Source organism: Chenopodium quinoa, unplaced genomic scaffold (genome assembly GCF_001683475.1).
Source record: "Chenopodium quinoa cultivar QQ74 unplaced genomic scaffold, ASM168347v1, whole genome shotgun sequence".
Lineage (NCBI taxonomy): Eukaryota > Viridiplantae > Streptophyta > Magnoliopsida > Caryophyllales > Amaranthaceae > Chenopodium > Chenopodium quinoa.
The window spans coordinates 149,428-174,763 of record NW_018743850.1 but is presented as its reverse complement, the minus strand read 5'-3'; the positions used below and the strand labels follow the sequence as shown (position 1 = coordinate 174,763).

Genomic DNA, 25,336 nt, shown 5'->3' with positions numbered 1-25,336 from the left:
AAGTGTGAACATTGCGCTCTTAAAGGACAGAAATTATAAAGCAACAAGGGAGAGTCTTCCACCACTATTTAATTCTACGCAATCCTCCACAAATCATTAACATTTTATACTTATGCTCCACGTTGCATATGTTATTAGCCACTTGGATCATCGCTCTATTTGGTAATTTCTTCGTAATTAAGAGTTTGTGTTCAAATTTAAAGTATACGACGCTAGTAATTTCTTTAGGCAATACCATTTTAAGAAAGAGCGAGCTAGTAGGTATTGTAATTGCGACTGTAAAAATGTTATTAGAAGAATTGCTAGTAAGATGACCTATTTGCTAATTTGGTAAACCATTGAAGTCAACTCAACACCCTCCATTTATGTTGGAACTTAGAGTAGAAGTATGGATGACTAGTGGCGCTATCCTTTCCCATAGTATTTTATTTCTTCACTAATTAAACTTGCTTCACTTTGCACATACGTACGGTGTTTAGCCGATCTTAACCATTTTGGAACACATATTCAATTTCAATGTTAAAATTTTAATTTGTTTTAAATAAAATCGTTAGTGTTTAATAAACAGCATGTCTTGTGTGCGGCTGATCGCATCGTATGACCGCTTGTAAAATAACAAAGTAACCCCTAAAACACTGGCCGAGTAAGCCCTTTAACACTGATTGAGTAACCCCTATAACACTGATGAAGTAACCCCTGCTGAATACTGATCGGGGCTGGTAACCCTATAACACTCACGAAGTAACCCCTATAATGACTGGCCACACCGCGTGGTCAGCCACATATAAGAATTTGTGTTTAATAAATAAATAACAGTTTGAAGGAGGTTATTATCTAATGAATTTGTGGGCTATCTAAGGGGCCTTTCACACTAAATTTCAAACCTTAAATGAATTACTGAGCTAGTTATAGTCAACTATGTCAGCAATTTGACTAAACATAAGCTTTAGAATTGATATAGATCAAGTATGTAGCTCCATACCTACAATAATCTACAAAGACGATGAAGAAAAAGAATGACAAATAATGAATTAAGTTACTAAATGTAGAGAAACAAGCTAGGGGAGATGCATGAATACATGATCATGCATATGTTATTTTTACTTTATATAGCATAATGTGTTATTTACTTTATCTTTAGACTTAAAAAAAAAAAAACAAAGTTCAAATAATATTTGGTAGTTGGCTCTTTTATATGCATGTCGGCCTCATGCTGACCAATTTATCTAGCTTCCCTACATTTCGATCGTTTATGTGTTTGTTTATAACTCGTTCTTCACATCTTTTTCAACCTTACCTTTGCTTTTCTTTTTTGGTTCATTCATCTCTTCTTTACTACTATACATGTCTCTTGAGTCTTGATTTCTTCATTATTGATATATATGTGCATCTTCGCCTGTCGATTCCTTCATCACTTTATATATTCACATACAGTGTTAAGATTGAAGCTAACATGCATATATACAACCCTCTAACCCTCTACAGGGTTGTATGATGTGAGTCGATTTTTCGCGATTGTGATCGATGATGATTCATTAACTTTACTGGCTATTGTTTATGAAGTGGTATACCAAAATATAATAAAGGGTTTCGTTCTTTTGATCTTTTTCCTCAGTTGATCCGCATATTCTGTTTATTAAAGTAGTTCCACCATACACCATCGACATCTTAGCTTCTAATGTTATCGACATCTTTAAAAACTTAGCTTCTATTGTACAAAGCGTTATACATACATTAAGCAATATTTGTAAGTAGAGATACATGATTTCATCTCTGATCTGGTTCAAGAAGAACATTAAGAAATAAAGAAAAACAACATGTTTGATACCATGCGTTTAGACGTAAAATTTTGACAAAGCTTACAATATACAAGTACTAATATGTAGTATGCCAGGCAAAGTAAGCGAAGCGACATAAAACTATTCTTGGAATATATATAGGGGCAAGGATAGGGGCAAAGTGTTTGAAGTGTAACTTCCTCAAAGAATTATATATCTTAGCTAGCTTAGCTTGATTCTTCTACTTTTAATCTTTTATTATCCCTTTGCCTTCAATATACTTTGGAATCAAGATATTTACTAACATCCCTAGAGAAATTCTTTCAAAATTTAGTTGCTTTCACTTTCTCACATATATATATTTTTGATGCATGCTATAAAAGTCCAATATACTTTGATTATACTTAAGATTTAAAGTTATTATATACAAATATACAAGTATATAGTAAGTATATCATAAAAGTAATACAAATGTTGTTGACAAACGAACACGATTTATCTATGATATATACTAATGTACTAACACATAATTACCTCCTCATAAAATACCTTCTTCATCCGAACCGCATTAGTTAGCCTAGACTAAATTAATGATACTCCGTAATATTGAATAATAAGCATGAATGTTTTTAAAAAAATTATTTTATCTATTGATAAACACTTCATGAATCCCATTAAACAATATCAACAAAAAAATCTTATTTTCAATGAAAACATTCTATGTGGTGATCAATGTCTTATTCCTCAAAAAAACTTTGACATACATACATATATAGTTTTATATTTAGATGATTAATTGATTACTTATCTAATTATCCGTTGGATTAATCTATATCATGAAGTATAAAAAAAATAAGTAGTGACATCTCGTATGCATGACAATATGAGCACACGACGAGATAGCTGATCTGAGTAAACTTTGTCTTCGATCAATTATAATTTATAAGTCTACCTTTCATTTAATAATTGGGCTTGAGGTATAGCAATACGTAAGCATTTACGTTAAATTCATTATATCAAAAATTTCAGCAATCAATCAATCGTGATTCGTGACATTAGTATAAAATTTTATAGCATGTAATAAAAAAAAACAAGGAAAATGCTATAAGGAGCTAAAAGAGGAAAATATTAATGAAATATATTCATTAATTACACTGATTTACGCGTAATTTTGAAATGCATTTCTAAACTTATACAAAAAAGAAAAGATAGTGTATGCTTATTTATAACCCTTATAACTACATATAGCATTACAAAAAAAAAAAAAAAAAATAAATAAAATAAAATAAAATTTTTAAAAAGCCCAAAATGAGGGCATCATTTTTTAAAAAACAAAATAGTGCAAAAGCTAAGAAGCCAAATGATTGATGATAAAAACTAATTATCTAAAAGCTAAGGAGCCAGAGCCAAGCCGAGCCATAAGCTTTTATTGTTAGTCATAAAATGGCTAATGCTAGCCGTAACAAGCCGACGAGTTAATACAAATGAAATATATTTATCGTAAATTGGTAAGCAATTTTCCAAGCTATTTGGCTTCTCACACGAGTAACCAATCATTTTCCGACACGTGAAAAATTAATGGCCCACTTTACCCGTTCCTTCATGAGTAAGCTAATTAAAGCAGATGGTAATTGTGATTTATGACCGGCCCCACTTTTAGCCTCTAAGTGCCACTTGATTCAAAAGTAATCTTATGACCAAATTGCCCTTTATTTTTCCTCACATTGTGGAACCCACGATCAAAACTTTAGCTTTTTTGGGTGCTTGGCTTCGCCCATAAATAATCCTCCCTTACAATTCCTTTCTCCCCTTTTCCTCTTCTTTCATTCTACCCCCTACCTATAAGCTATTTCTCAGCCATGATGTCCACCGTTCTCCCCTCTGAACCCGTCTTTAGCAATAGTAGTAGTAACCCCTTGTTTGTCTTTAACGGCGGTTTCACCCCGTGGGATAATCTCGAATCTTTTTTTACTTCCACTCTTCATAAACCTACTGATTCAAATAAACCCAAGTCTAGTAATAATAAGTCCAACCTAAGCTGTTACCATGCCGGTTTTGGTCTAACTTCGGAACGTCCTAACCTAAGTTGTTACCATGTCGGATCAGACTTAGGTTCGGAACATCCAAACCTAAGTTGTTACCATACTGGATCAGGCTTAGGTTCGGAATTTTCAAACAATTTATTGCCTAGTTTTGATAATACAAATCTAGGTAGTTGCCATATTAGTTCAGACTTAGGCTCAGAAAGTCAAAGCACAAATACAACTTGTTTTGACCAACTTAACTTAAGTCAATACCATGCCGATTTTGAAAGCCCAACCCAACAATCACCTCCTTTTGACGAACTTGACCTAGGTCCTTACCATGTTGGTACCGATTTAGGTTCAGAACGTCCAAACCAAAGATCCCCTAGTTATGAAGAATTGAGCCCTGATCAGGATCAACCAAACCAAAACTCAAACCCTGTCAACTCAAGTTCAGGTTCAGGTTCCGATGATCCAAACCAGAACCCAAATCGACGTACGTGTCTCGATGATCCGGTCAAAGCTGAGAGCAACATTGATGAACGAAAGCGCAAGCGGATGCTATCGAACCGGGAATCAGCAAGACGGTCCCGGATGCGGAAACAAAAACACCTAGAAAATCTAAGGAACAATGCGAACGAACTTAAAATCCAAACTCGGGAGCGGTCGAACCATCTGCGGTTAATGACCCATCAAATTCAACTTGTAAGGAGAGAAAATGAACGGCTCAAAGCCGAATCATTCATACTCCAAAGGAAATTAATGCATCTCAGCAATATTTGGAAACTTCAGCAACTTCAACAACAACAATGTTCGTTCTCAACGGCCAGCAACTTAATGCACGACCATGCAAATATATCGAATCAAATAATTAATTAATCAGCGTATTATATTACTTCACTATAATTAAGTACATACAAAAAAAAAATCCTCCACTATTAAGGCTACGCAAATCATCTATATCGATATATAAATTAATAAATAATATATATATATATATATATATATATATATATAGATATATGATGAACGCCCGTACTAATAAATAAAATTGGACAAACAAGGGTGATTAATTATACGAGGCAGCTATATATTATGAATTAGATGTTTGATCGATCTATATATTCTCTCAATCTATGTAGATTTTAAGAGATTAGTGTAGTTTTTCGGATGATCTTATATTATTATTATTATTATTTGATTGGGCGGGGTGCGGTTTTTTATTTGTTACTCCAAATATGGAATTGTTCTCTTGTAAAGATGAATTAAAGTTGGTGTTTGGTTTATAATTAGCAAAAACTTTTGGTCTCGCGTGCTAATGCTTTTTTACTTCATATGCTTAGCTTTATTCAATTACTATACCCACTTAACTACTTGTTACATATCTTTTCGAGTAAAAAATGACCAATCACATGCGACTTACTAATTAGAAGTAAACCGAAAAAATAGCTCGTTTATTTATAATCGGATTAATCCAACATCTCTTTTGAAGAGGGGAAAGGACATTATACTCCTTCACATATGTGAGGAGCTATATATAAGAGGGATGGAATTGAATATGTGAAATTTAATGATCATTGAATTAATATTATAAACTTTTAAAGACGACATATAAGAAAAAAGTGATGCACCATGCAATAAAGTGGTAAAATGAAGATTAGGCCCCCACCATTGATATGGTCGGTCAGAAAGCAAAGTATCTAAGGCCCAATGATTGGTTGACTACTGTCCCAATTTAATAATTAAAGACTATTGCTTACATGATATTCATCCAATTTTGTGTTTACCCCTTTTTTTTACTTCATAAGTAACAATAATTTGGTGCATCAAGTGGTGTAAGAAAATTGCCCTAATTTTATTTTTAGTTTACTTATGTTTACCTAATTTATTTATTATAAATCATATGGTCGATCACCACAATTTCTCTATACCATATTTCCTACCATACATTTTGTTATTAAAGACAAATATAAGAAGTTATGGTGTACTTATATCATTGTATGTGACACAACTTTATTTAATTTAGACAAGTATAAATGATACACCGTAAGTAATTGAAATAAATTGAAAAGAATTCGTTGCTATTCACTCAATTATTCAAATCAATTTTTTAGAATGACAGTATTAATTCAAATTTTATAAAGTGATATAAAAGAAATAAATAATCTTTAAAGAATGAAGGGAATACATCTGAGTTTGTATATGGAGTATCGAATATTAGCATTGCATCAAGGTAGATGAGGATCATGCATGCCCCATTGTTAATTAGTGGCCTAGTCCTAAGGAGATGGAAGACCTAATGTTATGTAGAAATGCAGTTGAATAAATTATTTGAAAATCTACTACTCCGTATATAATATCAATTTCGTCAAAAAGGGTCATTTGATTTCAAAATCAAATAAAAGTATAATCTTTATGAATTGAATTAGGTAGCCTTGTATTCTGCCCACGTATGATTTGTAGCACACTAGCACTTTATTATAAGTTGAATGAAAAAATAGGATACTATTAACAATCAACCAGAGTAACTATCATTCCTTCAAAAAAAAAAAAAAAAAAAAAAAAAAGTAACTATCATGGATAAAATTTTCAACAACCAACAACTTGTACCTTTATCCACAAAATAGTATGCTGCACTTTTAAAGAGGTGATTTTGGTCACGGAAGCAACGGTTTCTCCTAGATAAAGTTGCTAGAGGCCAATTTTCCGGCGGCTATTGATGTGCAATAACAAAAGAGCCTTTTTCATGATATTAATAGTGTTTCAAACTTTCAAAGTTCCTTTTTCTAATTTTCTTTTATAATCAGCAAAATTTGAAACGTGTTTATGATGGACGCACTCGTTTGCTATTAATTCTGTCTCAGCATACAAAAAAAAAAAACATATACAATGTACTACCCAACTGTTTATGGCTTTGTGGGGTACATTTCTTAAAATTATTTAAGGGGTCACTAGCAAGACATGATTCGACACAATATAACGTATAAGTTAGAGACTGTGAATCTTACATTCTTAATGATAGAAGATTGGCATAGCACAGTACGATACGACTTGTCCAGTTTTATGCACAACCCGCTGACCCGGTGATATAATGCTCTTTGAAAATACATTGTGTTGAATGTGTTGGAATATCTGAAACTTGGGCCGGTAGGATGGGTTTTAGGTTAGCACACTAAACAAAATAACAACAATAACGTAAACATGCTAAAGGCCAGGAAATATGAGAAAACACCAGCCCACTTTCAGAATGAGACCAAAAAAAAAAAGCAAATAAACACAATTGAACTGCTGAAGTCCAATCCACTTTCACTTGTTGAACCCACAAGGCCACAACCCTGCATAATTGGCTAATTGCATATGGTCAAGCTCAAGCACCACTATCTTTAGAGCTGTACGTTATGCCACGAAGTATAATGATAGAATTAACGGATTGCAAGGCACACATTCGTGCCTCGTCCACGAAGTCTTCCCAAGGTGGTTTTTCCCTGGCAAACTCTCAAACATATGAACGGAAATGAGCTGAATATGCTCTATAAAAACAGCTATACCAAATTACCAATACTGCATATAAGATGGACAAATGACAATCTCGATTCAAATCTCAACAACAGGATGATATTCAGAAGTTCTATCCAAATATTCGAAACTACAAGCACATAATTCTGGCATCTACAGGTTTTATATGCCTATATATTTACTGCCTGTTACAAGTAATGTAAAACTTAGTGGACAAAAAAGAAAGATTTGACCAGTTAGACTTCAATGAATCAGATCACATTTCTCACATCTATTAATTCGAGTGGTGATACATTGAACACTTATCAGCCATACTTTAGCTAAAAATTTAGCTATGCTAAGATGCTGTCCAGTGTCCACTAACTTTGCTAGGAGTTTTGCTTCAGTTTCTGCAACCGTGACACTTTTAAGTAATTCTAATGCTTAATCCTGCTTCCATTGCACAGCTTTTGCCAAGCAATAGAAAACCATGTAACCTATCTGCCATGCTCAACCATTATCAGCAAGTCAATGTCATCAGCAAATCCCCCCTTGCTATGTTCGTAGTTTGATCATATTTTGCTTCTCAGTCATGGAGATAGGAGAAAGAATTGTGAACGTATATTCAGTTTCTCAGGTCCTCAAAAGGAGACATTCTGCAATCCAAAGCATTCTGGAGTCAAAAGCTGATACTGTGGTGGAGGGAATCAGCCCAATTTCTAAAACTACAGGGACAGTGTTCTTTGAGAAATTCCTAGTCAACCACCAATGTCATCCATACTCTGCTGACTCGTGCCTTGTAAGCCTAATGTTATGTAGTTTTTTACATATGCCTTACCGTGTTTGTTGTGGTACTCCATTTGAAACATTCCACTCTAATAACTCATGCTAAACTTCTAAAAAATTAAAGCAGTGCACTAAGACAGCAATACACAAAGACTGAAGGCTGGTTTTGACACAAAAGAGCTTAGGAGAATCCAAAAAATGTAGGATTTCAAAGCAGGGGCTTCAGCATCATCAATTTTCTGCTTATTCTTGAATGAGCGAGCATCACACAAATTGAGTGAGTTCAGGTGGATCAAGCTAGACTGCTTGCACAATTCAACCGCAAACTTCAAGTAGGATTGTCAGATTTAGGCATTTGGGGACAAATATCTGTTCAACCTTTGGAGGCATATTCATAACCCAACCTGGAAATCCAATGACATTAGGATTCGATACCTCGGAGTAAAATTCAAACCCCGCCATATAGAGAGAATTATTTATACATTATACCAATAGAATGCTATAATATTGAACATAATAAAATGATACCGAGATTACAGTCTTGTAGATATAATGCACAAATGAGAATCTTATATCAATTGCAAATCAAAAGTAAAAAGTTTTACAAAAAGTACTACACAAATTTCCAGAATTTATAGCTCATATATACATCAAGATTTACATCAAGGTCAGTTAAACATATAGCACACTGGAAAATACTGACAATAATGTTTTGTTACCAAGGTAGAATAAAACATTCATGAACTTGGAAATAATCAAATGAAAAACGTTACAAAGTACAATAGAGGCATATGCTACGAGGAATTTTAATTGACAAGGAAGAGACTTACTAACTCAAGCAGGCATCAATTGCCAAGGGCCGCCCAGTATATGTAAGCACAGTGAGATACATATAGTAGCAACAATATAAGATTTTGCCGTAACATATCTCACAACATGATGACCAGTGTCGATGATAGCACTATTCACAGCACGGACACTTCTTTTCACGCTGGAAAACAACCTCCCAAGCAAAAACTCCAGGAATGATCTCACAGTCTCAAATGTCACTCTGCCAGTAACATCAAGGACAAGTTTTCTATTGCTCGGCTCAGCCAAGGTTGAAGACATTGTTGACATCCAACTACCACTAGATGACTTCCTACTTTCCTTTGAATCATTAAACTTTCCTCGTCCAAGTTCATTCTGTTTAACACTGATCACATTATGGGCATCATCAATCATAGAACATAAAGTCTTCGACACCACATCTGAATTGGAGCGTGTCACAACAAACCGAGATACAGAAGAAGAAGAAGAATCAGACCCCACTTTTTCACCAGATTCTGGACTTGTTAGAACCTGGTGAGATGTCTTAACCAAGGTTTCAATCGAACCATTGCATACCGTCACCAACAAATCTCTCACTTGTTTATTATGCTTTGGATTCGTCAATCCAGCAAACAACTCATCATAGGTGTTAACATTCATAGTTTTGTCAAGATAAACCGCCACAGCAGTGCTAACAAACTTCTCTATGCATTCACCAAAGAGATCCCTGCAACGATCACTACACATTGCATCGACCCATCTAGGCAACGGTGCCTCATTTAACACCGAACCATCAGCATTTTTCTTCACACCCGAATTCAATTCTCTAGCAGACTCTTCATCAATTGAATAGAATGCAGTCACCAAATTTCTGGCAAAACTACCAATAACCACAGAAGCAAACCCAGAGCCAGATTCCGATAACAGTTTATCCATAAATCGGTCATAAAAACCCGAATTTGATTCACCCTTAGAAGTATCATTAGTGGTATATTCTGCCTGATAACCCCTAAAAACCCCCCTTGTCAAAGCAGCAGTAATCCTAACAACAGAATCAGAGAAATCATCTGATTGGGCTAATTTTGAGATCTGCTTCAAACTATTGGGAATATCATCAGAATCTGACTGAAGAAATTCCCTTAAATCTTTAGAAAGAATCCCAATAGTCTCAGCAGAATCAGAAACAGCAACAATGATAGAAACAAGGGCACTACATAATTTCACAAATTTCTTCCTTTTTCTAGCAACAGATGGAGAATTATAAACCCTATAAGCACCATACCCAGTTACCCCAAAAGCTGCTAAAAGAAGAACCCATTTCTTCTTTTTACGCGTGAATTCAAAACCCTTATTCACCAATAGCAAATCCATTCAAACAAATCAAAAATAAAACCAGGGTTTCGGGATTATTGTTGATAATTTCTAGCGGATTATTGTTAATAGTGAAATCATCATAATCTTGAAACTGTCAAATTGCAACAATTAAACAAACTAAAAGGGATAGAAGGGGTAAAACCTGGAAAGAAAGAGGGAAAATGAGCAGAAAATGCGGTACAGGATTAATGGAAAGTTTGCAGAGTCGTCTTGGGGTTGTGTGGAAAAGAAGGCGAAACCTCTCTCAGCTAAACCAAATTTCCTAAATTCTAAGCTCTGACAAATACACGGAAATAATAATACTCGTATAAGGAGTTAAAATAATACGGAGTAATATTTCATCCCTTTTTTATTTGGTGAGACAGCATCCACTTCACAAGTTTAAAGGAGATTTCATCCCAAAATCATATAGCAATAGGAGAAGTAGCCTCTTAGCTTTAAAAATTGATTAACTCTCTCTAATGGTAAGCCAAAGCTACATCTCTTGTCACTAACCATTGTAGATGCTCTAAACACCTATTGTTATTTTATTAATTATCTCTCTTACTAACCCCATTTTCACAAACATTTTATTATTTTTCTCTTACCAAGTCACTTATGGTGTGTTCGGCAAAATATAGCTGTGAAGGTAGCTGTTCGCTATCAACAAACTATTACATGTGAAGATAGTTAATTTAGATACGAGTGTTCGTTAAAGTACGGGTTGACTAGTTGTTATATATAAAAATCAATATATTTTTTTCCTAAAATTATAGATTAAATTTTCAACAACTACCGTTAACTTCAAAAGCTAATATTTTTAACTTTTGATAAAAGCTACTTCCACCACTAAAGGCTACCTAAAATCTACTCAAAAGCTACCGTCAAATACGCCCTTATACTACATTTTATTATTTCAATCTCATATTAACTATACTTTATTTCAAAAAACAAAAATACTTCGTATTATACTTTAAAAAACTGAAATATCAAAATACATTGTACTGTATATTGTATATTTTTGTAGGTGGATAGTATTTGATGCAGTGATGCTAGTGGATTGCGTCTGAATGTCTGATACAAGATCTGTTTTATTTCTTAACAAAATCTTTTTTTTTTTTTTTTGAATGTCTATAATTTCTACTCCGTACTTGTACATATTTTCTGCGGTGCTCCAAAATCTGGAAATTGTGATAATTAAACAACTGATGATGACTTTCCCAAAAAAAAAACAAAAAAAAAATCTTTATATATATATATATATAAAAAGTAGTCATTTTTGGAGAGCATTCGCCGCGCCATATAAGAAATATACTTATTTCGACCAATAAGAAGAAATATATGTATTTTATTTTTGAATTAAAAAATTATGTCGCCACCTAGATATAAGTAAGGAATTAGATTTGATATATCTAAATTTTAATGCCACGTAAATTATAATCCACGAATTAAATTATTTTAATGAAAAAAATAAAGTAACAATATAGGAAAAGATAAATTTATTAATTCAATATTACGGGTATAAGAAATCCAAAAAAAATATTTAAATGATATACGTTTATAATAAAGTTTGATATTTATCATTATAAGATAAATTTTGATAGTATTTATGATAAGAAATACAAATTGTTCGTTAATTATAATTAAATTAAAATTTGTGATACCTACCATTATACATTGACACATCATACGACACAAACAAAATTTCGTATCAATAAAAAACCCCATCAAGCGAATTTTGTGTCAGTAATTTCGTGTTAATTTTTGGTCATCAATGGCTGGGTAATTTTTAACTTAATTTTTAAAATCCTATGTTTCAATTAGTATTTCTAATTATTATTTACACTTATTAATTTGGGATACTCAACGATTATATGTTTATGTTTTATTTACTAAATATTTTTTACATGCATATCTAACACATCATACGACTTAAATAAAATTTCGTATCAATACAAAACTCCATCAAGCGAATTTTGTGTTAGTAATTTTGTATTAGTTTTTGGTCATCAATGTCCGGTTAATTTTTAAAATCTTATGTTTAAATTTATATTTGTAATTATTAGTTACTTTGTATTTATTTAAGATATTTAACGGTTATTTGTTTATGTAATGGCATATGATTAGATGTTGTATACTTAATATATGGATGGGTTTAGTTATTGTTGGAGGTGATGAAAAAATTCCAATGCATAGATTTGATTTTATATCGCAACAAATTTTCATTTATTGGTAAATATAATGATTTATTTTATATAAATGTAAATAATTAATTTATATCAATTTCAGTTTGGCTAACATTTCACGGTTCAATTTATCCATTGATGTACCGAAATAAAAGATAGGGTAAAACAATGAATAATGATTTAGGATTTAAATTATTAAAAATTTATCATTTCACACTAAAGATTTTATATAACGGAAAAAATATCATATTTATAATTTATTTATATTTAATAAATTCTTTATAAATTATAGTAAAAAAAATATATTAAACTTATGTAATTTTGTCTGAAATTATTAAATATAATAAATCAAATAATTAAAAATCGAAAAAACCGTGCATTGCATCCTTCCATCATGTAATAATTATTATACGCCGTTTAGTGCAAGCCTAATATCCTCTAGCATAGTTACTACGGGTTTATTATACCTAGCTAATAGAATTAAACTATTAAAGGTTCCTGCCATATTATTGTCAGCTACATCACAAGAAGAATGAGTTTTGAATTTGGACTTGCAAAACGTTTCAGGATTTCTTGCTTCAAAATCCAAATGTGCTTGTTTTAACATTAACTTCAATTTAGCCAACTGAGTTTCGTACTCACTAGAGCTTGTTGATTTGACACATTTCCAAAATTGTTTCTCCAGTTGCTTCCCCTTATGCTTCTTCCTCCAATTAGTGTATATGTGCCTCGCACATTGTCTATGTTCGATATTCGGCCAAATGTTGTGTATTGCATTCACCAGCCCCCCTGTAAATGAGTTTAAGTTATAAATCTTATGTTTCCATAAAAAAAATGCAACTGAAAAAGGTTTAATTGACATACCTTTTGTTGGTCAGAAATTATCGTCCAACTGTCACCTTCTTCCATTTTTAAGTCCTGAGAAATTAGCTTCAAGAACCAGTCCCAACTGCTGGTAGTTTCCCTCTCAACTACCGCCCATCCAATGGGAAACATATGGTTATTTCCATCCCTCCCAACTGCACATAGTAATTGTCCCCCACAAACATGCTTTAGAAAACATCCATCGACTCCGATAACAGGTCTACAAGTCTCTATGAAGCTCTTCTTCAATGCACCGAAACACAAACAAAACCTGAGAAACTGTTTTGGCTGTCCAGGTTCACCTTCAATAGTTTTCTAAACGCAAGTGGATTTGATTTCACCAATTCATTCAGGTATGGCTTTAAAATACCATATTGTTTATTCATTAAACTTTGCACAGCATTTAGAGCTATTCCTTTCGCTCTTTGACATTGTCTTATGCCAACAACAATGTCATATCTTGCTCTCATGTCAGCCTTAATAAGAGGATTTCTCAGTATTTTGTCTAAATATTCCTTAGCTAACCAATCCATAGTTATAAGCCTGTTTTCAAAAGTCCTTGTGCACCATTCATGAACTGGTTGCATTGACTTGATTCGCCATCCTGTATGGTCTTCAAGGTCAGGGCTGGAGGTGATTTCCCACCTACAATTTGTACAACCTACACTGATAAACCTTTTATTATTTTTAAGGTAAACCAAGTCTTTGTGTTGTTGAATTTATGTAAGAATAGCTTCGTTAAAAATATCTCTTGAAGCGAATCTCAGTCCAACAAACAACCTTCTTTCTTGTCTATCTTCTCATTGAATGTTGGATAAACAACCTTCTTTCTTCTCTTTTGAACATGAGTATCATTCTTATCTTCGTCTTCAGAAAATGATAGTGAATCTGAATCTCTTTGATCTGATTCATATCCCCTTCAAAGGTTGTCCAGTAGGTTGGCCACTTCCCATTTTCTCCTGTCAAATGTCCACGTTCATTTGTAGCTTGTATGTTCTCATCACCGATTGTTTCATTAACCCCTTCAACTTGTGGATTAATATCCTCAAAGTTATAAATCATCGGGGTATCATTATCAGGCCATTTAGAGGCTAATTGAACCCTTCTCGTTTCAAGCACTTCTCCTCTAATTGCAATCATTTCATCATCATCATATACTAACTCCTTACCTAGAATATCATCCCATAGAATTGAATCCTCAGAATCATAATGATATTCCTCATTTACATCTTCTCCACCCTCCTCATTTTCCTGGTTCAAGTGTTCACTTGGTTGTGTTCCACCAGCCTTTTTTGCCTTACTAGTTTTGCTACATTGTCCTTCCTTTACATATGTCTCTGTTATAAACGGAATTGCACAAATAAAATAGTAAGAATAATGTTACCGAGAATAAGACTGAGTCGCGGACTATGTCGCTCTCTTTAGAACATTCGCGGCACTGCCTCAAACTTGTGCAAGCAGCTCGTACCAAACCAGATGCCCCCAGGATAAAACAGTCTTTCACAAGTATAAAATACCGGCGGTTTTGCACCGAACCACTGGACAACGGAACACCAGAAAATCAGAAAGAAACTGCTCGACTGTTTTGAGAGGAAGAGAAAATATATTTTGCAAAGTGGTTTTCTGTATTTTTTTCGTGTATTTAAAAACAAAGCTGGAACCGTTCTTTTATAGGTAAAGATACGTAACAGCTTAAGCATGAAAACGGGAGAAAGATTAGCAACGTTTACTGCAATTAGTGTATCCGTTAAGCAAGAATCAAGGCGTTAAATCAGTGTAACGGTGCAACGTTTAGCAGTAAAACAGCAACGAGAATCAAGCAATGTAACGGAAAAAATGTAAACCAAAACAGTAAAACGTTTTGTAACTGAATATTAATCAAACCGGTAACAAAAATTAAGTTTGTTTAATAACCCAAACCCGACCTAGCCCGGCCCGGTTCGGCGCGCGCGTGTGTGATATATGGTTTACCATATAGGTCCTCCCTCTCCACAAAATGTGGGTAGCCCAAGGGCCACACCCCTTTAGCCCACTCTCTATATTATAAAGAGAGTAAAACTCTCATTTCCCACCAATGTGGGACTTTGAGTTTTTTCACAAAATTCACACACTACACACTTGTTGTTCCAACAATCTCCTTCAGTTCTCTAGGATCAATTTTATAATTTTCATCCTCAACCGAGTCATCATCAAAAGATGATGTGATATCATCTTCAAAAATAGGTGAAACTGGAGGTGGGACATGTTGTAGCTCAAGACAATGACGTACAGGGGCAACATTTTTTGGATTAATCTCATTAGAGTGTAGAGATGTTGATTGCTTCTTACCCTCTCTCGGAGTCAATTTTGCTACTGTTTTTGGAGGTTGATTAAGATTTGACAAAAATTCATCTGTACTAGCAACCTCATATCTATCATTATGCATCTACATAAGAAAATACGACAAGTAGTATCAACAAGTATCAGCACCACTCATCAACATGTCATGACATAAAAATAGAATCAACACCTTTTCTTTTTTTTTTGAAAAATACATACAATGTTTACTAAGACTTTGGTAATTTTATATTTATAATTCTTTAACTTTAGCAACATATAAAAACTAAAATCCTAAAAAACAATTTTAACATATAATATTTCAAATTAAATACACAACCTAAACTGCCATTTGCACTTTAATTATTCAATTAAATTGAAAATAATGGTTGGAACTTGGAAGTATGAAATTAACTTATCAATTAGATTGCACATGCAAGTAATAACAATAATCCAGAAAGACTCACCTTTCTTCATTGTAAAAGTAATTTTGTGGGTTTTCAACTATTTGGTGACTTTGTGCTTTAAATTGATTTTTTTTTTTTTTTTTTTGTCATCACTTCAATGTAGATGGAAAGGCTTTCCTCACACTTGGTATTCTACGAGACTGAGGGGAAAAGGGAGGCCATTAACGAAAAGAATGGTTTTTTATTTTTATTATTATTATTTTAGAAGATTAACAAATGAGTTGAGAGTTAATGGGGGTGAAAAATAAATTATGAAAAAAGATAAATTTCAAAATGAGGTTTGAACTATACGCGTTGACTTCCGTCAACTTTTGTCAATTTATTGGCCTAAATGACGTCGGGGATATTTTTATTTACTCAAATGTGGACTGTGATTTTTTTTACCAAACTATTGCACAAGGTTTTTTTTTTTCACACCAATTTGGTCAACTTGCCGTTTCATAGTTGACTGGATTCCCCTTCACTCTCGGAAATCCAAATCTTAAGAAAAAAATAATGGTATACTCCTATATATAAACCACATCTCTCCTTCCACCTGCCTTTTATTTTCTCTCTCCTCTCAACCTCTGTTTTCTTCTTCCCATCTCCCAACAATATCAGACCTTTTGCTACAACAAATCCATCCTCCTTTCTTTCTCTCTCTTCTCAATTTTATGTCATCAATCACCTCTTTTCCTACAACTCTGTTTTTCTTCCATTATTAACCTTCTTTTCAAACTCATTGCATTTTCATTCAAACCCATTAAAGATTTCATCTTTTTCATTTTTAATTCCTGGGTTTTGATTTAATTGAATTGGAAGTAAATAGTTTACTGGGAAATTTTTAACTAAACTATATAAAGAAAGAAAAAAAACAGAGGAAATATAAAAAGCGTCAGAAATCAATGGAACAATATTGCTATTACAGGCCTTACTACAATCCAGCGTTCGAATCTTTGATCGAACGTATCAACCCTCCAAGGTTTTTTTTTTTTGCTTTTTTTTTAAAGCTTCTAAATTTATTAGCAGATTAATTGTGATTAAAGTTTCTAAATTTTCAAACTTAAATTCTGTTTTTTAATTTGTGGGTTTGATTTTGTAGGGTTTGTATTGACAACGATGCTTGTAAAAATTGCACCCTTATCAAGGTTGGACATTCTTGAGCCACCGCCTATTTTTATTTGATTTTTATTTTTAGAAATATATGCATTTGTTAATCTAATTATGGTTCTTGATTAAATTCCAATTGGTGGGTCTATGATTATGGATTCTATATAGTATCCATTAATAGAGTTGGAAACCACCAAAAAGAGATACCATACGTCAGATTCCATTTAAATTATTGAATGTATTCAACTATTAATTATGAAATCCTCATCTAAGTTATAGTTGTAATAATAAACACCACATTATATTAGCTTTGTGGTGTTACTTTATCAAACGCTAGTTGTGATAATTTGGTATAGTATAGTAGTAGAATGGATTGGTGGCTGAAGTTTTCGAGTATCTTAGCTAGATAAATCGATAATTTAAATGTGGTAAAGTCGTGAAGGTTTGTACGACCACTATGGAATTTTCAACTACTTTGTGATTGACTAATTAGCCGATTTATTTATACATCATACTCTTCCGTTCCACTAAGATATCATTCAAATAAAATGTTGATTGTGTTATTTAAAATAATAGACTGTTCCTAATTATTGGGGTCAAATTCTGTTAACGCTGGATGATTTATTTCTTGAACATCATACATTTTTACTTGGATTATTAATTTAGTGCAAGTATTATTTATAGGGATATAGAAATATAGTGAAGTCCACGACGGCAAGAAGGTTGTCATTATTATCACAATGATTAATTAATTCTTAATACCATGAGCTGATAGAACAAGGAATCCTTGTCATCATTGAATGATAGCTAATAGTATACGACTAAATGTTCCAGATTGTACGGATTACAATCGAGTAAACCATTGTAAATGACAACTTCCTAAAAACTAGATTGCATTTTAGAATTATTGAAGTAGAGAATCTTTCCTAGACGAAGGAATTAGATAGTGGTGGCAAATGGGTCTAGATCGTGTTGGAGTGTATGTCGAGTTATTCAGTTTGGTTTCAGGTTAGTTCAGTACTAATCAAATTGGGAATAATCAGGTTCATTATCTTACTAATTCAATCAATATTGGTTACATTAATTTTCAAGTTTGGTCAGTCTTAGTTTGGATTGAACTGATTTATGTGACTTCAGGTATAAGTTAGGTAATGGGCCGGGGACGTGTGGATAAGAAATTAAGTAGTCACTATTTGTTGGATGTTGAAAGCAATTGTATAAATTTACTTGTGATGGGAATCATATGAATAAGGTTGTGTTTAGTTAATTGCTTTTTGTGAAACACAGGTTGATAGTGCAAACAAGCATGGGATTCTGCTAGAAGTTGTTCAAATCTTAACTGATCTTGACCTTTATATCTCCAAATCATACATTTGCTCTGATGGTGGATGGTTTATGGACGGTTAGTATTATATTTCACGTCAATTTCGTTATCTCTTTCTACTTTATGACCATAAATAACCAGACAAGATCACTAGCTGAATAAAAATAAAAATTGATTCTGGAGCTAATCCATGTGGGTTTAATTTTATTGCATGATTTTCAGTTTTCCACGTGACGGATCAATTTGGCAACAAGATTACTGATGAAGCTCTTATTCAGTACATTCAGAAGGTCCTTTCTTTTTCCTCAACACTATTCTTTAACATTTCACATATTACTGTTATTTCTAACGTTTATGTCACGAGTACTCGAGGGAAAATGAAGAGTTTGAGTAACATAAACTGTGGTTGAAATTTTGAAGGCTGTATGTACCAAGAGAAATTCAGAAGAGGAGCAAGTATGCCCTGGGAGGGAGGTGAGACCTCGACATGTGGTAATGGAGCACACAGCCTTGGAGATGACTATGACAGATCAGCCTGGCTTACTGTCTGAAGTGTCAGCTGTGCTCGCTGAGCTGGGGTGTCATGTCAGCGCTGGTGTTGCATGGACCCATAAACACCGGGGTGCTTGCATCATCTACGTGGATGACCAGGAGATGGGCAGACCAATCACTGATCAGAAACGCCTTTCTCATATACAAGAACAATTGCAGTCTGTCGTGGAGGCTCATCATAAGAACGGTGAAAAACAGACCGTGAGATGGACAATCCCTGCTGCCACTCAGACCCACACCGAAAGGAGACTCCACCAACTCATGTTGGCTGACGAGGACTACACGACTTGCTGTAATTGTGGGGGTAGTGTATGTGATGGTAAAGGCATGAAGTATGAGAGGCTTCGTGAGATGAGCTGTGAATGTAATCATGTATCAATAGATACTTGTAAAGAGAAGGGGTATTCTGTGGTAAATATAAGATGTAGAGATCGTCCCAAGTTGCTATTCGACACAGTCTGTGCTCTAACTGACATGCAGTACATGGTGTTTCATGCTGCCATTTCTTCCAACTCCTCCATTGCAGTTCAGGTGAATCTCTTCTCCTGCATACTTGGTCATTTTTTTTTGCATCGGTCTATCAGTTTTAGGTCACCTCTAGTATCTTGTCCAATTTGAGGCCCATTTTTCGGATCAACTTTAGCTTCTGCTCTTAGAATTGTGTTTAAAACCTACTTGTTGAGTTTTTCGGAAAATTGGTGTGAATGCGTACCCATTATCTGTTCTTTTTGAATACTTGCACAGGACTTAAGAGAATGTTAACCTATGCATGCGTGCTCATCTCAGGAATATTATGTACGCCGCAAAGATGGATGTACACTGAACACTGAAAAAGAGAGGCGCAAAGTAAGTCAATGCTTGATTGCTGCAGTGGAAAGGAGAGGCACACAGGTATGACTGACTATCAGTTCCCTCCATTTTTCTCAAATGAACATGATTACTGGTCTAAAAAACGTAACTAACATTGAATGTGATTCTCTTATGTAGGGCTTGAAGTTAGATATTACTGCCAAGGATAGAACAGGACTTCTGTCAGATGTAACAAGGGTTTTCCGGGAGAATGGGCTATCCGTAACAAGAGCTGAGATTGGCACCAGAGGTGAAAAGGCGACCGGGACATTTTATGTTACAGATGCTTCTGGGCTCAAGATAAGCAAAGAAATGGTGGAAGCAATGGAAAAAGAGATTGGTGGAACAATTGTGCTGCATGATAAATCACCCAACAAAAACAGAAACTACAATAACACGAATGTAAAGGACGATAAGCCAAGTTTACTATCTCTTGGTAGCTTTCTATGGTCTCGACTAGAGAGGATATCAGGCAATTTTGGACCCATCTGGTCATAAAGAAAGTTCTCTCAAGCCAGAGTCTCATGTAAATTGTAAATAAACAAGTATAGGTTCTGCTTATTAGGAAGGTGTAAGTGTAACAGTAGTATATGAGGATTTTCTCCTCTCTGGTTAACCTGTACATAATGCAAATAGATTATACATCATAAAGTTTTTAACAGCTATATGCGACCGACTGACTGGCATTAGTTTCTCTCCGTGAATTCTTACCTCGTACTTAAGGTATAGTCTGTGCTACTATGATACACCAGGGAGTGAGCTGACTGAGAATCAAGTATCTATTAGCTAATTTTTCTTGAGCAACGGGTACATAAATTCGATAATAATAACTGTAGATGAGACAGGCTGAGAGAGCTATGATATACAAGCGGCATTCATATTGACAATTTCTTACAGCTGTTGAAAATTATTCCATTAGAACTAATTCGTGAATTAAGAATACATTATATTTACATAAGACAGTCATGGAAACCAAGTAAACCAGACAACTAAAAAGGAGGGATAGTACACACTAGTACAGTACCCATAAAAATATGGAATTGTAACTGACATCAAGCATCATCAATATCTTCAACATCTAGCCAGTCATTAGATTCCTTGTTCTTATGAGCATTCGCGGTGTTTGATCCAGAACGATTTACACTCTTTGCATTACTATCCTTGGAAGAATCAGATGATCGGCTGCTTAGCTGAATCCAATCACTAGATTCTTTAGCAAAAGAATTTTCATTCCCAGATTTCTTATAGCTTGTGGGAACATCATCATCTTCCTCAAGGTCACTAAATGATACATCATCGTCGTTTCCGACTTGATAGGATGTTCCCTTGAATGAACCTCCTTCAGTACTATCTTCTTTCAGCCAATCATCAACGTCCTCTTCATCTTTCTGATCTATGCTTTTGGAAATAGCTGGTGTAGGCTTATTGATGTCCATTTGCTTCTTTGAAACTTCCTCAGCAACATCAACATTACTTTTGTTGGTGTTGGATGTTGGTTCCTCACTGTCTATGGTCTTTTTATTAACTTCACCAACAACTGCCTTGTCTATAACTGGAATTTCAGTGCTAGTAATCGGATGTTTATCTATTTCAACATCTTCTACCGCAGATGAGGCTGGATCAACAGCTGATATTTCAACTGGGATGTACTCAGTCGTATCAGCAACTGGAACAGATAGATGCTCTTCATGTGACAGCTCAGTGGCATTAACAGACTCCTTGCCACTTTTGGAGTCATATGAACTTGATTTACCAGGGGTATGGAGTTCTTGGGTTAGCATTGCTCTGGCTCTCATAATCTGCAGAAACAGGGTGAAGATCAGTATGACAGTAACACACAGTAGTCTGTGAAGGAAAGTGTAATGAAGAGTTCAACTAATGGAATCAACTTGGTGTTCCAAAAAAATCAATAGGAAAGATAGAACTTTCAATCAAGAGACAACAACCAAAAGCGGATGAAACAAAGCAAACTATTCCAACGCATGCAACAGATAAACAGTATTCAAACAATAATCACTACCACCAAAGCCTTAATATCTCAATAAGATAAAATTGTGCTATGTATCTGGAATATGCCAAATAAAATTAAAAAAATTAAATCCAACGGCAAGTACCATATGAGATAATCTTTCATAGCTTGAAACAATACAAAGAATGTAAATTAAGACAAAATCTAGCACATAGAGCAGCAGGACTCACTTAGAAAAAATCTCAAACATTCAATAAATTCCTCCTAGGGGTAAGTGGTTCACAAAGGAATATTTAAGGGCTCTCATAGGCAATTAGTCACATATCCTATATCCCTTGTAAGTTGTAACCTTTGCAAAGACAAGTGTTCTCTCCAATTCAGCCCTAGAGATGTTCACAATTTTGCTAGATTTGGTCTGCTGGGAATGAAAAATGGCTTTTATCGAGGGAATACATCTGGACAATACCATACTGATCTGTATAAACATAAGGCAATCACGGGCATGGGATGCCTTTTTTGTTGACATTTCACTGCAGGTACGGAAAAGTCTCTGTAAACACTTTGCAGCTTGCATGTCATTGCCCATATTTTTTAAATAATCAAATCAATAGTTCAATTTTGGCCTTCAAAATGGCTTAAGAAGCATACTTCCGTTACCAAAGTCGCATGATAAGTAGGGAAGAAATTTGTCCTTATTTAACACAGAGCTGTGGACTTTCCACCACTCTCCAAGATGGGTCTCCCTGTCTTTATTTATCTAAAAGTGTGTGAATTACTACCTAATTAATAAAATAAGCTGTCACTATTTTTTCTACATAGCATAAAAATTGTTGAAGATTACTACCTTTTCAAACAGTTTAAATCACTATTGCTACCTCTTGAACAACTTTATAATGAATAACTTCATTTTCTCAAGTCATTCCAACAATTTTGGCCCCAAGACTTCCAAACACCATGGCTTCGATCTCAAACTCCTTCTCCAATACTCCCTGTCCCTACTTAATGATCTCAGGCTCTCCCTCAATGCCTAATTGATGTACAAATGGCCAAATGGTTTTGATCCTGTAAATACTAATAGGCAAGATAGCCAAGATCCATAAGAATTAAGACATATAAAATCCATACAATAAGATGATATTCTTGTTTCAATATCAGTTAGATTAAAAACCCCCTTTCTTTGTCTTCAGTTCACATAACTTGTTCCACTATCAAAAACGACAATTGTCAGCATGTCTAAGGTTCCTACATATTCTATTATTACTTATGCTTCACTAAATACCAAACACGAGATAACTAGATTAGACTGCAGATACCCAAACTGGCTAATTGGCTTCCTAAAGCCCTTATTTCAATGCATTTGATTTCAAGAATCAACACCATTGCTCACAATCATATAATGCACAGACTTGCAGTTAAATTGTAAATAGCTCAGCAGCTTATTAAAGAATTTGATGACAAAAATAACAACCTACCTGTGGTGTAGCCAAGATTTCAGCATCTTGTCGGCTTAGTCTAGGGTGCACGAGCACAAAATAGATTTTCCAAAAAGAGCCTTCATTCATGTAGCCCAAGCAAAGTTCGGTTCTAAGGGCAGCCAGTTCAGGTGCAAGACGTTCAACAGCCAATGCATGTTCTTGCTGAGCATCTGACAAGTCAAAATCTGAAAATAGGAGGAAACATCATGAATTGCAAGATACACTAGAAAGAATAAACATTAAAATTAACCCCAAACTAGAAAGAAAAAACATTAGAAATCTAAACCCCAAACCTTCCGTAAAGCAAATTACGTAGAACAAAGGTAGAAACAGGGCAGCAAAATACTGAACGGAAAAAACTAAAAAAAAAAAGGATAAAATGTTGCTTTTGCTCTGAATATAGAACTCGACAATTCAGGTTACTTCATCCTCATAGCGTGATCTCTTGGGGAAAAATAGAGATGCGACTTTTCATAGAATGAGAGCATGAGACTAAATAGTATAGAGCAACAAATGTGAGTACATTACTTTCAAACAATCGATTCTTCCACACATTAGAAACAACTTCTTCTAGATAACCACTCTCAATAGAACAATAATACACTCCTTCCAGAAAATCAGAAACAATAGCCAAATTTTAGCATAACACCTTCTTCTCGACAGATTTAATAAATCATCTAAAGTATAGTCCTTCGCAACAAGGCCTATCATTGAATGAAATGACATTCAATATTAATCAGCAAGTTGTTCAATCATCTATAGCACTAGTATTCTGATAACAAGTATATCCACAATTCATCATTGAAAAAAATCAATTTCATAACCAAAATATAACACAATTGACATTTGTCAATTCCGCAATTTGTAAGCAATATCGTAATGAAAACGAAAGCATAACTCAATGTACCTTCATCTTCATCATCATCAGGCAAAGGAAAATCAATCCAAGTCTCAGGATGCATAGCAACATCCCTAGCAAACGCAACAACCTCTTCAGTCGCACCAACAACGCCTCGCTTAGCATAATCCTCAATCGACAAATCCTCCTCCGAAGCAAACTGCAGTATATTCGAAGCGATCTTCGAAAACTCAGAAACCGCCTTATTAGTCGATAACTTCGAAATTCCGGACCGAAATCTCCCGCCAATCTCCGACAAATCGTTACGAATCCCAGTAATTCCAGCAAGATCACCGGTATCGGGATCGTAATCATCAATTTGCGGATCGCGATCAGAGATCTGAGAAGGAGGAGGAGGAGCGAGAAATGAGGCGACGCCCCAAAGTTGACGAGTTAGGGTTTTGGAAAACTCGGAGAGATCGTCTTTGACGCCTCGAGGAGTGGTGGTTTGATGATCGGACGGCGAGGATGAATCGGCGGAGTCTGTATTACGAGTGTTGATTTGTTGATCGTCGCCATTGTTAGGGTTTTGAGGTCGAAATGGTTGATTTTCTCTGGAATTTGTGGTGGTTGCATCATCTTCTTCTTCGTAGTCGTCGAGCTTGAGAGAGTTGGCGATGGAGGTTAGCCATGACATGGCTTTACAGAGGATGAGAGAAAAAGGAGGAAGGAGAGTGTGTGTGAAAGAGAAGGGAAGGATGAGATAGAATTAGCACCGTCAGTTGATGATTAACTGAAAAGGGATGGATTATCGCAACAACTTCGGGTTACCTCATTTGTTTAACCGGAATGCAGTACCTTGTCTTATTTTTGTCTTCTAACTACTGCATACTCCGTAAAACCTCCGTTTAAAATTATTTGTAACGATGAGATGTTTTTTACTATTTATGTTTTATGTCAAATCATTGTACGTAGTAAATAATTTGAAATTGAGGTAATATTTTGTCCAAACTTATTGTTACTTTGGAATTTTTTTTTGGTGCTACTCTGAAGTTTTGAATGTAAATATATTTGTGTTATTGATCATCTGAAGTAAACAATTAGTTTTTGATGTTTTAAACGTAAATTTGATGACATTACTTAAATTTATATGATTCTGAA

The 25,336-nt window shown here is 34.5% G+C and overlaps 4 protein-coding genes across 4 annotated transcripts; 2 read left to right on the top strand and 2 right to left on the bottom strand.

The window, feature by feature from the left end:
* Positions 1 to 3,518: 3,518 nt before the first annotated feature.
* LOC110685758 (basic leucine zipper 34-like) lies at positions 3,519 to 5,111 on the top strand. The gene has a single exon (XM_021862278.1). The coding sequence runs from the start codon at positions 3,638 to 3,640 to the stop codon at positions 4,679 to 4,681; it is 1,044 nt and encodes a 347-aa protein (XP_021717970.1). The 5' UTR covers positions 3,519 to 3,637; the 3' UTR covers positions 4,682 to 5,111.
* Positions 5,112 to 7,375: 2,264 nt separating this feature from the next.
* Positions 7,376 to 10,561, bottom strand: LOC110685757 (protein PHLOEM PROTEIN 2-LIKE A10-like). Its single transcript, XM_021862277.1, has 2 exons — positions 8,914 to 10,561; positions 7,376 to 8,487 (listed from the first exon to the last, which is right to left on the bottom strand). Exon 1 carries the CDS (start codon positions 10,262 to 10,264, stop codon positions 8,918 to 8,920), a length of 1,347 nt encoding a protein of 448 aa, XP_021717969.1. The 5' UTR covers positions 10,265 to 10,561; the 3' UTR covers positions 7,376 to 8,487; positions 8,914 to 8,917.
* Positions 10,562 to 16,006: 5,445 nt separating this feature from the next.
* LOC110685756 (ACT domain-containing protein ACR1-like) lies at positions 16,007 to 20,552 on the top strand. Its single transcript, XM_021862276.1, has 7 exons — positions 16,007 to 17,040; positions 17,161 to 17,206; positions 18,456 to 18,570; positions 18,715 to 18,782; positions 18,913 to 19,575; positions 19,831 to 19,935; positions 20,032 to 20,552. Exons 1-7 carry the CDS (start codon positions 16,964 to 16,966, stop codon positions 20,389 to 20,391), a joined length of 1,434 nt encoding a protein of 477 aa, XP_021717968.1. The 5' UTR covers positions 16,007 to 16,963; the 3' UTR covers positions 20,392 to 20,552.
* A 157-nt stretch (positions 20,553 to 20,709) lies between these two features.
* On the bottom strand, positions 20,710 to 25,070 carry LOC110685755. Its single transcript, XM_021862275.1, has 3 exons — positions 24,245 to 25,070; positions 23,335 to 23,522; positions 20,710 to 21,692 (listed from the first exon to the last, which is right to left on the bottom strand). Exons 1-3 carry the CDS (start codon positions 24,870 to 24,872, stop codon positions 20,946 to 20,948), a joined length of 1,563 nt encoding a protein of 520 aa, XP_021717967.1. The 5' UTR covers positions 24,873 to 25,070; the 3' UTR covers positions 20,710 to 20,945.
* Positions 25,071 to 25,336: the final 266 nt, after the last annotated feature.

Excerpts from the sequence above, each read along its gene's own strand:
- LOC110685758 (XM_021862278.1), top strand. The coding sequence starts at position 3,638 with ATGATGTCCACCGTTCTCCCCTCTGAACCCGTCTTTAGCAATAGTAGT.
- LOC110685757 (XM_021862277.1), bottom strand. The coding sequence starts at position 10,264 with ATGGATTTGCTATTGGTGAATAAGGGTTTTGAATTCACGCGTAAAAAG.
- LOC110685756 (XM_021862276.1), top strand. The coding sequence starts at position 16,964 with ATGGAACAATATTGCTATTACAGGCCTTACTACAATCCAGCGTTCGAA. Across the intron at positions 17,207-18,455 it reads AAAATTGCACCCTTATCAAG|GTTGATAGTGCAAACAAGCA; the intron begins GTTGGACATTCT and ends TGTGAAACACAG. Across the intron at positions 19,936-20,031 it reads TGGAAAGGAGAGGCACACAG|GGCTTGAAGTTAGATATTAC; the intron begins GTATGACTGACT and ends TCTCTTATGTAG.
- LOC110685755 (XM_021862275.1), bottom strand. The coding sequence starts at position 24,872 with ATGTCATGGCTAACCTCCATCGCCAACTCTCTCAAGCTCGACGACTAC. Across the intron at positions 23,523-24,244 it reads TGATGATGATGAAGATGAAG|ATTTTGACTTGTCAGATGCT; the intron begins GTACATTGAGTT and ends TCCTATTTTCAG. Across the intron at positions 21,693-23,334 it reads AAATCTTGGCTACACCACAG|ATTATGAGAGCCAGAGCAAT; the intron begins GTAGGTTGTTAT and ends CTGTTTCTGCAG.